This window comes from Chaetodon auriga, chromosome 7, assembly GCF_051107435.1.
Source record: "Chaetodon auriga isolate fChaAug3 chromosome 7, fChaAug3.hap1, whole genome shotgun sequence".
Taxonomy (NCBI): domain Eukaryota; kingdom Metazoa; phylum Chordata; class Actinopteri; order Chaetodontiformes; family Chaetodontidae; genus Chaetodon; species Chaetodon auriga.
This window is the reverse complement of record NC_135080.1, coordinates 3943325-3959162: the sequence shown is the minus strand read 5'-3', so window position 1 is coordinate 3959162 and position 15838 is coordinate 3943325. Positions and strand designations below refer to the sequence as shown.

Here is a 15838-nt window from a genome sequence, read left to right as displayed (position 1 = left end):
AAAAGAATAAAATCGGCAGCTCTTATGCAAAGAAAAGACAACGATTTCAAAGAATGTCCCGTTTCTTGCAAAGTATCGAGCTGAAACAATTATATTCGGGCATCAAACAGTATTTATTTTCCAATATTTCCTCTAGCTTCAGATGTTCTCTGGTCACAGATTGCTTTTGACAGTCACTTCGAAAGCTCTCAAAGACACTTCCAGAGATTGGCTCTCAGAGACTCTTCCAAAAATTAAGTTTAGGAGATGATCGCAGCCCTGTGCACTCTTGAATTTCACTTTTCCTCTGCAGTTCCTGCGCCTTTTTAAAGTTAATAGCCTCCTCTTTATCAACAGAAGGAGTAACAGAGGCTAACATCAACAATCGACAGTGTTCACTGACCGTCGTGTCAGTCGTAGACTAACTTTTCCATATTTTGCTCAGAATTAGGTAAATAGTTTTACTTTGGAAACCACCCTCGTTCTTCCTCTGAAATGCTTAAAATATTTTTGCATTCATTACCCCCTGCTGGCAGGGACTTTGAAATATAATAGCTTTTCTGTGCTCTTAAGAGTGCATTTGGGTTCACTGTCGAATCCAAGCCAATTTAGGCTCCTTTGAACACTTGATGGAGTACACATTAGAAATGTGGCAGCAGCTGCTGAGTGACCACAGTAGTGTGGTATTCATGCAGTGCCAGGTCGAGCAGGACAATGGTCTCATCTTAAAAATATGTCTCAGAAAGAAGTGTTTGGATGTGTTTTAAGACAGAAAACCTCAAGCCAGGCGAATGCTGTGTCAAATGGCTTGTAAAGATTTTCCTTTAACAATAGTCTATTGTTTTTCTCTCATTTTTGGATGCGTTGCTGCTTTCACTGTGAAATATTTTGAACCTGTTGTTGAAGCATGTCCAGGATTTTTGTGATTTATTGCAAATAGTTTTCCTGTCCTGGACGTGGAGAACCTCATTTAGATGTGACATCAGTGTCTTTTTTGGCCTCACTGCTGTTTTTCAAGTTCAACCCAGCAGCATCAATTACTCAAAGAGCACCTGTCCTGACACTGTTATTTCTGCTCTCGTCTACAGAGAAGCCACTGCCGCAGGGTCCCCCAGGTGGTGTTATCGGGATACTTGGAGGCGTCGTCGCCATTGGGCTCATCATCGGCGTGGCTGTTACTGTTTTCATGGTCCATCGGCGGCAGCAGAAGACCCGCACTGAGACAGATAATGACCTGTGAGTACCGAGCCTCTGCCAGAGAATATTGCAGGGGGCCGGGCAGGTGGGAAGATTAGGTTTGTGCACTCTTGTCAGCCCACAGGAGAGAAACACTTTTAAAAGGACAAAACACTCTTTTTTTTACCGAGTTAATGTGTTCAGAGACAGAAGAACACACTGAGAGCATGTCAGTCCCTCCATGTCCTTCATTGTGAGAGCTGATAATCTTTCCTACAGGTCACTTTTTGAAAAATAATCGAATGGCATCCAGATTTAAAAGCGACTTTATCTTTGTTTACAATTGCTGATAGAATCGATGATTATCATTAAAGCGGCAGCTATTAAGTGGTTGCTTGATTGTAGTGTGGCCTATAGTGAACCCTTTTCCCATTAAAACACTACGCCTTTAATTAGGACTGATTGCAGGAGCATGTGCTGCAGTTGGGAAAGTTTCACCACTTCTACCAAATCTGATGCTGAAGTGGTCGCTCAAGACTGAACCATGCAAATACTTGAAGATGATTTAAATTGAAAAATTACAGTTCAGAATATGCTTTAGAGTAAATAAGACATCTTCTATTGCATCAATCAAGGCAGACAGACTGCTGTTGAAGATAGATTTACGGATCATGTATCTGAATATTTACTTCCGCCTCTGCTCCTATGGCCAACCACCAGGGGCCACGACAGCTTTGAGCATTGCCAGCTGCTTCATGCACACAGAGGGGAAAGCAGAAATTGCAAATGATGCAGATGAGGAAACCGCAATCAGCAGGGCTGTGAAAATCTAAAATATTTTCTAGTGCTATTCCGAAAGTGACTGAACAGTAAGGATGTTATCGTTCATTAAGAGGGAAACAAGCATTCAGGTTGAATCCTGCTAACTGCCTTTGTCTCAAACACCTGGCCATGACAGATAGCTCAATGGTTGCCAGGGTTTCCATGATGCTCTTAGCTATACTGGATATAAAAGATGCACACCACATCCCTGTGGGAATGCTGCTGCTGCTGCTGTGTGTAGGGGCTGGCTATCTTCCTCCCTGGGAATATTACCAAAACAACTGAGGTTGGGGGTGTGTAGAATCTGGCTGAGGGTGCACATGAGCCTTTAATCAACTCACATGATGAGATTATAATGCTTATTTTAGAGGTCTCCCCTCCAGAATCATGTAATTGATTTGATATTCAAAGCAGCGATGCTAACATCAAGCATCGACGAGATGCCAGGTTTCTGGCCTCCGCTCCTCTCGGTGCTCCGCAGATCCGCCGCTGAGCCTGCGGAGACCCCGAATCCACACTGCTTCTACCTCTCAAGAATGCTTTTTAAGACAAATGAAGCACACAGGCTCTCACCTCTCCCATTGCTTTCTGTCTCTTTCTCCCCTCCTGCTAATCTGTCTTTCTTTCTCACTCTGATGCCAAAGTAACTGCTCTCTGTTTCCCACTCCCCTCCCTCAGCATTGCTGTTGCTGCTGTTGCTGATAGTTGTGTGACACAGGCTCCAGAGAAGCCAGAGTCCCCCACAAGGAAAGTAGAGGCACCTGACCCCAGTCTATCCCCCACTGAACCCTGCCCTCCTGGATCCTCTATTCTGTTGCCTGCATGTAATGGTGGCCTGCAAGTGACATACTTGAGCACACCATTGTGAGCGATGAAAGCAGCGAGCGTTTATCGACATGCTCATTCACGCTGGACTGAACGTCTGAAAAACCTTGAATTTAAGGAATTCCTATTTTGTCTCTTGAGAGCGCTCAACAAATTGAGACATTTGAAGTTAAATTCAAACATCTCTATTTGGTGCATGACCAAAAAATAAAAGAAAAAAAAAGAAAAGAGATTGCAATGCAGTTTGATAAACAACTATGAATGAAAATTGAGCTTGCTGAAAACAGTGCCAAGATAAATCAAAGTTAATTAAAAGTCTCACGATAAAATATCCAGCTCCGCTTTATCAGATCCGAGGAGCTTGGACAGACTTTTAGACGAGATTGAACACGCATATCAAATTGTTAATCGGAGGGAAATCTGTAAGCTTACAGAGGCTTTGTTTTACATGAGCTACAACTCACTGATAATGTCTTTGCTAACAGACCACATTGTGCAGCCTCTCTCCTCCACCTCTTGCTCTTTCCCCTCTTTTTATGTGCATGATTGTCGTCAACTATGCATGACAAGAGTTCTGGTCGTGTCAGTGCTGTGTAACTGTTGTCACTGTTTCCTGCTTGTAGCTCGGCATGTGTTGCTTAATTCAAATGTGATTCGAAGCTTTGAATTGTCTAGATGAATATTTGTGTCCGTTCTCATGTGGCTTGTCATCAAACATGTTCAGTGTCTTATGAAGAAATTGTTTACTTTCTTTGAAATGTCTCATTATGTGAATGCAGACACGTTGCAAGAGAATGTTTGGGGTTTATTTTAATGTAGAGAAGCACTGCGAGAGATTCATAGTTTTATATGAGTGTCTGATGTCGGGGTAAAGGGGAAGCATTTAGCCAGACTGTTTAATTCTGCATGTTGATGAGCCGTTAATCAAGCCTGGGCATTTGATAACATGCCTGACTGCACCGCCAGTCACGCCTCTGTTTGCCCTCACAAAGCAGCACATGATGTGACTCAAAATTGGTCAATCCTAATAAATCACTGGTCCTTTAGAGGCTGCACTGGCACAATAGTCAACTGATTATCAAAATAGATGGGCATTGTCAAAAGCGATGTTCTCAGAATAATGTGTTCATCGCTCTGTCTTCCGCCCGAGCGTGATGTATGACCTCCAAAATGTCGAAAAGCACTGCCAATCGCGGCGCCGCTCCCCTGCAAAACGAATTCACTCGCTAGTGCTCCTGACGTGCAGCTGCTGTTGACACAGTTGCAAATACTCGCTGGTATAAATCACTTTGATGCCAACTTCCTGGCCACGTTTACCACAACGTCTGAGAGGAATCACATGCAGAATGGAAAAGGATGATGAATTATGAGCTGGATGTCACTGTCACCAAACAGCTTCAACACTTTCTATTTCTCAAGCCTACATACACATTCTTCCACCTGAGGGGCTGGAAATGCTTTTCCACGACTGAAATGTAGCACCATTGTGATTTCAGAGGACACTTGAAATTATTGATAAATTCCACAGTGAAGTCGAAGCGAAAAAAAATGGGATGTTGCAGTCATAAAAACCTTCTTCAGTGGTACAATTTGAACGATGACTCTGGGAGAAGTGATTGGTAGAGATATGATTTGTTCTTGTGTACCCTTTGATCTATAAACTGGCCACCAGTGCTTTCCACCATCGCTCTGTGGAGACCTTTAAAATGTGATAAATGGTAATTCATTGTTGGACACCTTCTAGCTTTAAGCTGTAACCAAAGTAGGATTGTGTGTCTTGTCTTTTCTGAGTCATTCAACATGGACTGTCACTGTACCGGGTGTGAATTCGAATCATTCACTGTTGTTGTTTATGAGTAAAAAATGGTGCTTGGTTTCTCTGTACAGAATGTTATACATGCAGTGCAACTGTCTATAACAGTCACCTTTATTTTCATGTTTCTTTGTTTTGTATAGCAGTGTATGTAATCTAGCATCCATGCTTAAGGTGTTGAAAAAGGTTTGGAAACTGGCCGTGTGTGTGTGTATAATTGTAAAGTTAAATGTTCAAAGAAGCAAAAACCCTCCTCCGACAACAGAAATAGTTTTTGATAAACTTGTCAAAGAACAAAAACAGAAGTCATTTTGTTTCATTCGTGTTTTCTTCTTTCTTCTTTTGTGAAAAAAAGAAAAAAAAAAAAAAAAAAGCTGAGCTCGGCAGAGTAATTGTTGTCCGCCTTTTGAAAAGATCGGACCGAGACAAAGCATGAAAGTAATTGCCTCCGAAAGATCAAATCACATTTATCCCGTCTGGCAATTAAAAGTATCATTAGCATTTAAATTGCCAAATAAGATTGTGATCAACAGAAATCAATGAGAGCAGCAAGGATCAGCTCAAACACTTCACATTGTTTTCCGTGAGCGGGGCTGTGGTCATACGGCGCCTCTTTTAATCCAAACGCTTGCAGGGATGCAACGCCTCACTTTCCCTCACGTGCAGCCGATGAGTGTTTCCTGACTGTCACACTGAGCAGCGTCTTAATTCTGCCGCTCAAAAACGGCTCCAGTGTCGTGAAAATTTCTAATAGAAAGGTCACTTTTTGTGAGTGCATTGTAAAAGTCATTTTCTCTGCTGTAAATCTTCCCTCACAGATTACTCTCCTCAGTTAAAGGATTAGTTATGTTTTCTCCTCGCTATCCCCCTTAAATCTCCCCTTAAGCTGCCCTGAGCCTTTTGTAGCCAACAGAGTGAGGAGGAGCGAGGTCTTCAAGGTGGATGTCTGAGTAGGAAACAGTGCAAACTTGGATGTAGCTCATGGTTCCCTGCCTAGTGCTTTCTGCTCCCCACGGGCTTGTGGTGCTTGTCAGCTTTCATTAGTGTCTCACAAAGCCAACGCCCACATGCTGCCTGCATCGCATTCAGCTCGGAGGAACTCTGCGCGTAATCCCACAGCCGAGATGCACACGAGGTGGTCAAGCTGAGACGAGCATCATCCTGCTGCATCTGATTAATGACAGATCGAGCAAACGTTGAGTGCAAACTGGAGAATTAGTCAGACTGAGGTGCATCATGGGAGGAAATGCAGAATGTTATGGAGAAATCCGAAGCGCTGAATATTTTACTCGCCATATGGCAAAGTATACATCATGGCAGAGAACAACTGCAATAAATATTTAATGACACACAGCCCATCAACCCTCGCTTGAACTGTTACTTGCTCTTCATTTGGGTTGACACCGTCTTGTATTTAACATCTTTTTGTTCCTAATGACAATTTTAGGGCAGTGAAAAGGTCACATCTCCACAGCTGGTCACTCCGACACGCTAAAACAAGAAAGGCTGCATATATTAATCAGGAACGTTCACAGAAACAAGAAGAAAGAAAATATATATATATATATTTTAGATCAAAGGCAAATCTAATTTAGCTTGAAAGCAAGTTTTTGAATGGAAGAGAAGTCATTTAATTATTTAGCTGGAGCTTGCCGCACTGTATTATTGAGAAGAAAAATGCAAACATCACTTGTTGCTAAACTTACATTTACATCTATATTTAAATCCAGCTTCAATCAGTTTGTCACATGCACGTGAGTTTAGTTTCTACAACTAGATTCTGGATTTGCATGTGTAGCTGCTCTATGTCCCAGATGCTACATGCTAATGCTAAGCCAGGTCTGAGCATGCAGTGTGCTCACAGTGAAGAAGGACACTCAAAGACGTCCACGTGAATTAAAGCTGCGTTTCGAGTGCTCTGTCAGAGGACATTTTGTCCCATAATACATTGCACAGCAAATGAAGCAGCTGCTCACAGCTGGAAAAAATGAAAACGTACTGAGGGCAATGTTTCAGGAACAGCTTGATGAACAAAAAACATTATTGAACGAAATTCCAAGTCTGTTACAACTTAGATCAGTATTTCATCTTTTTAGCATCTCAATAATAGTTTTCTGTTGGGATGTGACAACGTGATCATTGAAAAGATACCAAATCCAGTCAGAAGCTCAGTTTTGACTTACCACATTTGCCAAAGTTGCGCTCACACACAGATTTCCTGTAAAATTAGGGATTAATAACTATATTTACTTGTGATGACTGTGTTCAACCAAATGACAGCCAAAACTAAGAAAATCAGACCCAAGTTGGAATAAATTGGAATCATCCTTCAGGTGCGCTCAGAGATGCATGAGCATGCATGCTGAATTTGCTTTTGAATGTGCTGTTGATGAGCACCACAGTCCCACATTTCAAAACACGCAGCTTGAAAAATGAGAACAAATTGTTGATAGAGTTGAGACAGCTTGAGGAGCATGTCTGAAAACAAAACCTGGTTAAAACCTTTGGAAAAACATTAAGTTTTCTCTTGTTTAAGTGTAAGCAGCAGTAGGTTTGTTTGATGCTGGGGCACGTCTGCTTTTATTACTTTCTGCCAGAACGAGACAGTAAAGTATATTAATGTCCTGCATGCCAAAGCAAAGTGTGTATTTTAAAGGTTTGTTCTTTGCAGTATTACTGTAGTACGAGACTGGGATACAGCTCGAGTGACTGAGCACACACAGACTGTATGTTTGTCTTGGTACACTGTATGTTTGTGTGCTCTGCACACACGACGCTTCATCAAACACTGATGCTGCTTTCGCCCTGTTTTCCTGCAATTGTGTCAACCAGTAGTGACAGTCTATACACTGATGGTCTCCTGAGGCTGCTGCTTGTGCGTAACGTGATTACAAATGGAGCTGAATTCAATCAAGAATGGGAGGTATGACAGGAAGAAAGTGGTTACTGTGGGGTGGAAGTCATGAGACGAGGGAGTTTCTTCATGTTTGGTCAGATTGAATAAACCCATTCTGCATATGGGGCCCCAACACAGCGCCATTTGAACAGGCTCCTTCACATAATGTGCAATGAAATGCAATCATCAGGGGTCCTATGGGATCAAATGTAAGCTGAAAAATGCAGGAGGATCTGAATGCAAATGCTGCATCATGCATAAATATGGTATGATTTCATCCTGCTTGAATAAATCCATTCCAGGTTGAGGATGTGCGAGTGATCTGTCTTAGAAACACAGTAAATATTGCAGAAAATGTTGGATGATGCCACATTTCTTTCTAATAAAATGTCAATTAGGTCAGTGCATGAGGTATTCACCATCTTTTTGTTTCAAATTGAAGAAATGTCATGATTTTGGTGTTTTGGCGTTTGCACAGGGCAGACAGAGGCTGGAAATGTTTTTTTTTTCCTTTTTTTTGCCTCATACATTTCCTGAAAGCAAATGATCTTGTAGGCTGTCGCAGCTTTTTCTCACCTGTATCACAATGCAGACAGTCATAAGCAACGCATTACAATGCTTCATAATGAACACGCTGTTGTACCTGTGGAAACCGCATCTCCACAAGACTCATAATTATCTGTCTGAGAGAAAATGGATGCTTCTCCTCTGAAGGCTCTGCGATGGAAGAGGTTATTGTAGATGAGGGAGTGTGCTGCACGCTGCCTCTCTGTGCCTTTGCTGTGCCTCTGTGCTGCAGGCGGGCTGGAGAGGGTGCCACATGAATCTGGCAGTGGCACGGCAGCCCTGTCTGGAGACAAGGTGATACGGACTGGAAATAATGAGCGTGAAAGAAAGAGTTAAGAGGTGCACTCATGCACAAATTTTCTGCACATTAAAACGCCGGCTTGGCCTTGCGGAAAGGTCATGTTATTCAATAAGGACGTGAACCAGTGCGAATGGGAGGCGGGAGGAGCTGGAGATAATGCATGTAGGTACACAGCTCAGTGTCTGTGCTCCACTTCATTATCTTTGATCACTCCTGATATCATGTCAGAATACGGCAGATGACATCTGACTGCCAGCATGTTTGAGGGAAGGCGTTTTCTTTGTAACGATTTCGTAGCAACAACCCTTCTGCTTCCTTGTCTGAAATAATTATCCGGATGCACTTCAAACGATTTCAGCATCAAGCTTTCAATTACTGCTGTCTTTCCTGCTCATGATTTAATTTTTCTTTTTATTATTATCACATCAACGACTGTGTGCCGGAGTGGCCTTTTTATCGCCAGTGAAAATTTCATTGTTGATTTGAAGAAAATAGCTGTTTGCTGTTCTGTTAATGGCGGCATGTAAATGAGCGCAGGTGTTCAGCTGTTGAGGCTTTGTTCTTCCCCAGGTGTGGCAACAGAGGGGCGGGGTGTGCGCTTTGGGATTAGGGGATGTTAGTACCAGGGACTCAGGGAAAGGTGGCGAGCAGAAGCTGCCTGCCGAGCTCTCTGAGTCACAGCTCAGGACGACATGTCAAACAAACAGTCGCTGCACAGTAGGCAGCGTGTTTGTCCACGTGGCGCTCTGGATGAGGCTCGATCCACCCTGAGGACTTGACTCACACATGCCCTTCTCCCTGCCCCCATACTCTCTCCATCCCCATCTCCTCACCTCAGTGTCCAATTACAGCCCACTCTCATTAGCACAGTGTCTCTCCAGCGAGAGCCTTTGAAAGGGCAGGGGGAATGGCTGCCGCCGCAACAAAGCCACCAACACGAGATCTATCAAAATCCAAGGAAAGAGTGAAAAAGGCAAGTGCAGGCAGGACTTCTCATTATAGAGTGCTGTAGAAGGTGAGGGACGTAAAGAGTGGCGATCCCTTACTGTGCTGAGTGTCATGTTATCCTTTCACTCTCTTAACAGGACCGACCTCCCACCCGCCCACAAACCGGCCCCTCCCCCGCCCAAAAAGAAGAACAGTGACATGAAGGGACACTTGACATCCGACGACATCCAGGTAAGATCCTCCTCCTCCTCCTGCTCTCTACTTATTCGTCTCCTCTGTGGCCGATCTGACACAAAGTTTCCAGATTTCTGCCACGTTTGTGAGCGAAATGTGAACGTTTCATCCATCGGTTGGACTTCGTAGGGCTATTCGGAGGCTTTTCTCTGGACTGCCGCTCGTCACACGCTTCCTTCAGCGATCCAGTTATAGAACAATTAGCTGAGAGTGCTTGAGCATCTAAATATAGAAATGTCTTGTTCTCCAAGTGAAGCCACTAACATGTAACGTAATTACCAATCTGACGCTAATTAATTTCCCTCTAATAAGTAAAGTAATGGTAAGTGGGTCATTTTTTGATGATAAATACTGACCTCGCACTGCAGGGTATATGCATACTAAAAAGTACCTTTCACTGGGAAGCAGCTTTTACTCCTGGATTGAATACTGTGTGCAGGCGGCATTAAAGTCAACCCTTGAGTTTCCTGTTGAGTGTATGCAGCTTATCTGGGCATGATATATGTGTCATATCACGTTAATTAATTCTACTGTATTTGCATCTTATCAGACAAGTGGTATTATTATAAAGTGCCACTCAAGCCCGATAAACAGTTTCATTTCAAAGCCACGTTTGTTTCGCCTTTTTGACCCCAAGACATATTTTCATCATTTGAATGAGCAGTTTCAGAATTAATCATCATCACTGGATTAGCGCTGAGAATCAGATCACTGGTCTGGGTTTCTTCATTGCAGGTAAAAGGAGGCAGTATTGGCATATCCCAAAAGCGACAGGGCTGAGTGTGTCGTGCGACAAAGTGCACTCCAAGCAGACAGCATATATACTAAATATAGTTAGTTTTTGAGTGTGCTCACAGCAGGGAAGATAATTATGGATGCTGGTGAAACAGCTCAGGGAACACCAATGAAAATAAAAAATAACAGCGGCATTTTTGGAAGAAAATGTTTTGCTGTCTCTTTGCTGTGCTTGATTGGCAGTGTCAGTCTAAAGTCACACTTTGATTGCCTTTTTCAGGACGGGCGTACAACAGTCAGGTCTGTTGATTTCTTCTGCAAAAAACTCTACTATAAAGATAGTATGTAGTGTATGAAGTTCACAGTTAATCTGGAACTGGGACACAGTTTATGTGGAGGACACATGCTTCTCTACAGAGGACAGCTTTTTTATATACATATCGACTTTTTCTACACTTGTGTGCGCCATCACAATTACAAAACTGCGACTTTGTCCAAACTCGACCTATGTTTCTCTCAAAATTCACTTTTCATGGTTGTACCATCACGGGTGCATCACAGCTCCTTTGATGATTGGCTCCTGGACAGCTTGAATCCACTGGTGGCCACGTGGGACAATCTTTCGTCAAGCTTGTATGACAACATAAAACATAATCTCTCATTATTACATTAGGCAATAGCACCAAATCGGTATGGAGGAATCAGGAAGATTTCCAGGCTTTGCATCAACCTTCCCAGCAGCTTCCAGAGTGCTCGCTCTCCGTCGCACAAACAAATGAGTGCAACTGTACGTGCATAAGGAAGTTTGGGCACAGTGCACGTGGATCTGCAGAGGTCACAGCGAGCTTTCTGAGGCCTTTAGTGTCGTCAAGGACACAGTGCAAAATAATTGCCCCTTCCAAATTGGGGAGATAAAGTGTAAAAAAGAATTATTCGAATCTGAATAATTGAAGATTCACCTAAACGCTGAGCTGGCCACCGTGTATCAGCCCTGCTGAGATTTTAAATCCAACTTTACGATAGTCTTTATAGCTCCAAGGTCAAACTCCTGGACATCTGGGCAGAGAGGCAATGGAGGGAAGGGAGAGCAATGCGCTCCCCTCACTGCACAACTACTGAGGACGAGTACTTGAGCAAGGCACGCAATGCTGGACTCACTGGTGATTAGTAGGAAGATGAGGCTGTAATAAACCCTTAACAGGATTTAATGTGTTCGATTTTATGGCGGTAGTTACTTTAAAAGAAGCTGCATGCTCAGCAGGCCTGCATCTGGAAAAATACAAATAGGCAAAAGGAAAAAATATCACAGCAGGTTCATGACATGATGAGTAAAGTATGCATGAATAAACAATAATCACGGATGCATAAACAGGAAGCGTCGCTGTTACACAAGAAGGCATGTACCCAACGAAATTTGTGTATCAACAGAACAAATATTCTTATGGTTCAAGCTTTCAGGTTTGTTGGTATTTATGGCTGTAATTCATTCTGCACGGCAGTTCAAGACACAATGATGGCTGCAACCTTCAACTCTGATTCATCCTCTGTTTCAATGACAGAACCGTTTCCAAATTACCGGCGATGAAAAGTAATTAAGAGATAATCTGAGCTACAGTTTGAAAACCAGAAAACGTCATGTTTGGTCTTCCTCCCCTCAGCTGGACAAGTTCCTGCACCCGAACCCGTCAATCATCCTGATGAGCTGTTTCTTTAAGTGACACTGAGATAATCAGCATCTGCAGAGCCGCCAGACAATCTGTTATAATAACACTGTTCTATTTATTGTGAACTGCAGCAGGTTTAGCTTAGAGAGACGTTGTTTTCTTAATTTTATGAAGAAGCCACAGTTACCAGACCAGGTTTCCTCAGTCTTTCATGTCAATCTTTATCATAATGTATGTAGAAGAAATAATGAATTGTTTAAAATAAAGAAATATTTCCATGAATAATGCATTAAGTTTAAATTCAGAAAAAAAAAGTTCTTCTCCTTCTGTTTTCTGATAACTTTGTTATTGCTGTGCTGCAGCCCTCAACCCAAATGACCCCGAACATCAATGAAAACCCAATTTTAGAAAAAGTTTGGATTACAAACAAAGAGCCACACAGACACAGACAGGAAACGCAGTATATTCTATTATCGAACTGGAACCTGAAAGAGCTGGATATCCCAGCTTTATTTCAGGATGGGCTGCGAGGCGACTCTGCAGGCCTGAAGAAATTGGCAGCATCATAGTTTTATTATTGCCCAGTGCACACAGCACAACTGACAGGGCAGCTGAAGTATCAACATCTGCGCGAGGGGGGCTCCCAAAAAAACACTTCCTCCAGCGAACGGCATAAGAAGTCTGGTCCTCAGCGTTCGACCACTCAGCTATTCTTCTCCTTTTGATGTAATGTGAATGGAAACGCTCACACCAGCCAAGCGCATATTGACTGGCATTCAGCAGCTATTTTTAAATGTAAGAAAAATGGGGATCAAACAGAATTTGGCAGCCTTTTGATCCCTCAAATTGAACAGCACAGAGGTGTGGAGAGGAAACACAATGTTCAACATCTATTATATGAATCTCACATTTATTGCGTTGATAACTTCATTGTTCTGCTCATGATTTATTTCATTCATTCTTATTTCCTTTCTTTGTGCTGTGCGCCGGTCTGACATACGTTTAATGAAGGTTTTGTGAGTGTTCATTTGCAATCAGAAAATTGATTAATTCTGTCATGTCGTGAAACGTTCGTGGAGCCTGTTGTGAATACCCCACTGTAAAAACCCTTTAAAGGTACTTGAATGTCAGTGGCATCAAACTTTGCATTGTGATTGAGTTTGACAGATCAATTAGGAGCATGCTGCGTGGAAGTTTAAGACTGGCGACTTGTTGAAGGAAAACTATAGAGGAGCACTTTGCCCTCCTCCCGGCTTTCTCGTATCCTGCTGCACCTTGAATTGTACAGTGAGAAGCTTAGAAATATGACTTAGCCTCCAACTAGTCTGCTGAACAGTGGAGAAAAAAAAAAAAAAAAACTTAGACAGCTGTCATGATGCTGTCATCTCCTTTATTTTCATTCCTCTTTCAAAAAAAAAAAAAAAAAAAAGAGCCTTGGGTTGCAAAAACTGTGTAAGTGTAGTTTCATGGTCTGACTCATGTTGTTGTATATAAAGTGAAATAGGATTGGTTCCATCAGCTTCAGCCTTCATTTCTTCTCTAATGTGCCCTGCTCTCTTTTTACATGAATGGCTTCCCAATCTCCTGCTGAATTTTCTTTAAAAAAGTATCATCACTTTAGGAATAACAGCTTCATCTTAGAGAGACGTTTAAGCAAAATAAAGTGCAATAACCTCTTCATTATGAAATTCAAGTCACTGTGAATCAAACACAAAAAGACTGCTCGCCCGTCAGCACGGGGGGCATCGGATGAGAGAGTGAGGAGGGAAGTCATGAACGTGAATAAAACTTTAAACAAGAAGACAACAACTCCCATGATCCCACGCTACTTCACGACGTCTTCAAATGACCTTTTTCTGTTTTCATTGTTTTGATTGAGAGACTCCTCTCTGCAGGAGCGACATGCTGTGCATTCAAGGCATCTTTTCAGCTTTGAATTCACAAGGTTTTCCAAAAGTTAAATGTTTGGACCTCCTGTGTGCTGTAATATTCAACACTGTGAAAGTGTTTTTTTAATGAAATAGTAGCCTATGTATCTTTTATAAGCATATCACTTAGTTTTTTCAGAGAGTAAAATAACAAATGTTTGACACATTAAAGGCTGGGAGTCGTCTGCAGTCCAGCTTCGAATCCTTAAACACTGAGTAGATATTCCTCTGCAATTTGACAAAGCCAATTTGACAATTGCAGAAAATCTCCATTCAAAGGCGTCTTTGCTGCTGGATGAGTCCAAGTTTAAACATTTCAGCTCTGAAACATCAAACCATTAAAAGAAACCTGCAAAAAAAAATACCAGGCTGGGATTTTACATCAAAACAGGGTAACAGAGTCCAGTCTGTGATGCCTTTGAACACAGTTCGTATTTTCATGTTTTGCTTTAATTGTAGAGGTGAGATATTATTTCACATATAACGTTAACATATAAGGTGGTTTTTATGAGCTTCATCCATATATTGACAACCTGTGTCTGCTAAGCTGCAATAAGTCTGCAGCGTTTTTAATCACATCTCCTTCATGTATGAATTATCCCTGCAGTTCATTCCGTCGGCGGCTGTGAATCACACACACCTCTCTCAGCTTTGGCATTTCTGCCCCATGATTTCAGAAGTTTGCATCATACCTTCGTGTGATATGGAAGTGATTAATTTAACAAAATAACTTTGATGCACATGTAGAGTTCAGCAGAGCGGCTGCAGTTCAAGCGGCTGTCGAGCCGTATTCTTTGTCAGATTTCAGATCTTGTTTCTGTTCATTAACACTGAAAAACAAATGTGAGCAAATGAAGTCAAAAAGCTTTCAACATGATATTCTGCTGCTGAAGTGTTGCAGGTCTGAACTAATGCGCATGCGACAAAGGGAGAAGTTTTCAGCGACGGGCTAATTGCAAAGTTAACCTTGGTGAGGCTTGCAGAGCAGCTCCGGTGGAAACTGGTTGACCTGCCTGCTTTGTGCAGTCGTGGAGCTCATTACGAGTCTTGCTGAGCTCTCGGTGTTTCCTGTAGGTGGTTCATCTCGACAAGGAGGAGGAACTGCAGAAGCTTCCTCTTCAACCCCCTTATTACGACATGGCGCCCTCTGAGTCGACCCCCTTCACTGATAAGCCGGTGAGTAGTGACGCCGCGAGCGGGTTGAAAGGAGCCCCTCTATGAGGGGGGCCATCCACAGCCGCTGCCTTCGGCCAGTACTGACTGCAGATGAACTTCCTGTGCCATTATGGAATATAATGGATTATCATTCTTGGAGGTATTTGAGAATGGCTTTACAAATAAAATGCAGCGCTGTGATGCTTCCTGAATGTCACTGAGGCTCTTTAACGTTGCCGTCTTTGCTTGTCTGGTCTTGTAAGTGGACGGCGGCCTTTCGAAGAAGTTGACCAGTAAATCCACTTTGTGCTTTGATAAGCTCCTTATCTCATCATTTACATCAGCACCACTCACCTTCTGCCTAAACCTGGGCCAGCCGACGTCGTCTGTGTTTGTGTGTGTGTGTGTGTGTGTGTGTGTGTGTGTGTGTGTGTGGACTATGCTACTTTAAACATGTATACAGAGAAATTCTTTCACACTATTCCACGTTCCTACCCCAGCACTCACCTCTCGTTCTGTCCTCTGCCCCCCCTCCACTTCCTCTAAACACTACTCTAATGGTTTGTGTGCTTGCCTGGCAGCCGTGTGCAGCTAAAATGCAGTGTGATGCTCTACAGTGCATCACCGCCTGAGTGTTAACAGTTGATTATGAAGTGTTTGCCTCCGCTAACTGTGATGAGCCTCCCTCAGTGGCTCAGATTCTTGAGTGTTTGGGGGCTTTATTTGCTTTGCCTGGAGTCTTAGCTTTGAGTTGAAGAAAATAAAACTCTTTTGGACTTTCAGGCAGCACATGTG

The 15838-nt window shown here is 42.7% G+C and overlaps 1 protein-coding gene across 5 annotated transcripts in view; it reads left to right on the top strand.

The window, feature by feature from the left end:
• The window catches only part of nectin1b (nectin cell adhesion molecule 1b), a 138209-nt gene that overhangs the window by 106116 nt on the left and 16255 nt on the right, over positions 1 to 15838 (top strand). For 3 of the 5 annotated variants that reach the window (XM_076734266.1, XM_076734269.1, XM_076734268.1), the window contains exons 6-8: positions 1068 to 1215; positions 9465 to 9558; positions 14963 to 15064. In XM_076734266.1, the coding sequence (XP_076590381.1) occupies positions 1068 to 1215; positions 9465 to 9558; positions 14963 to 15064 (344 nt within the window). Of the gene's footprint in view, positions 1 to 1067; positions 1216 to 2655; positions 2722 to 9461; positions 9559 to 14962; positions 15065 to 15838 lie in introns of all 5 variants that reach the window. The other 2 variants (XM_076734271.1, XM_076734270.1) reach the window with 2 other exon arrangements.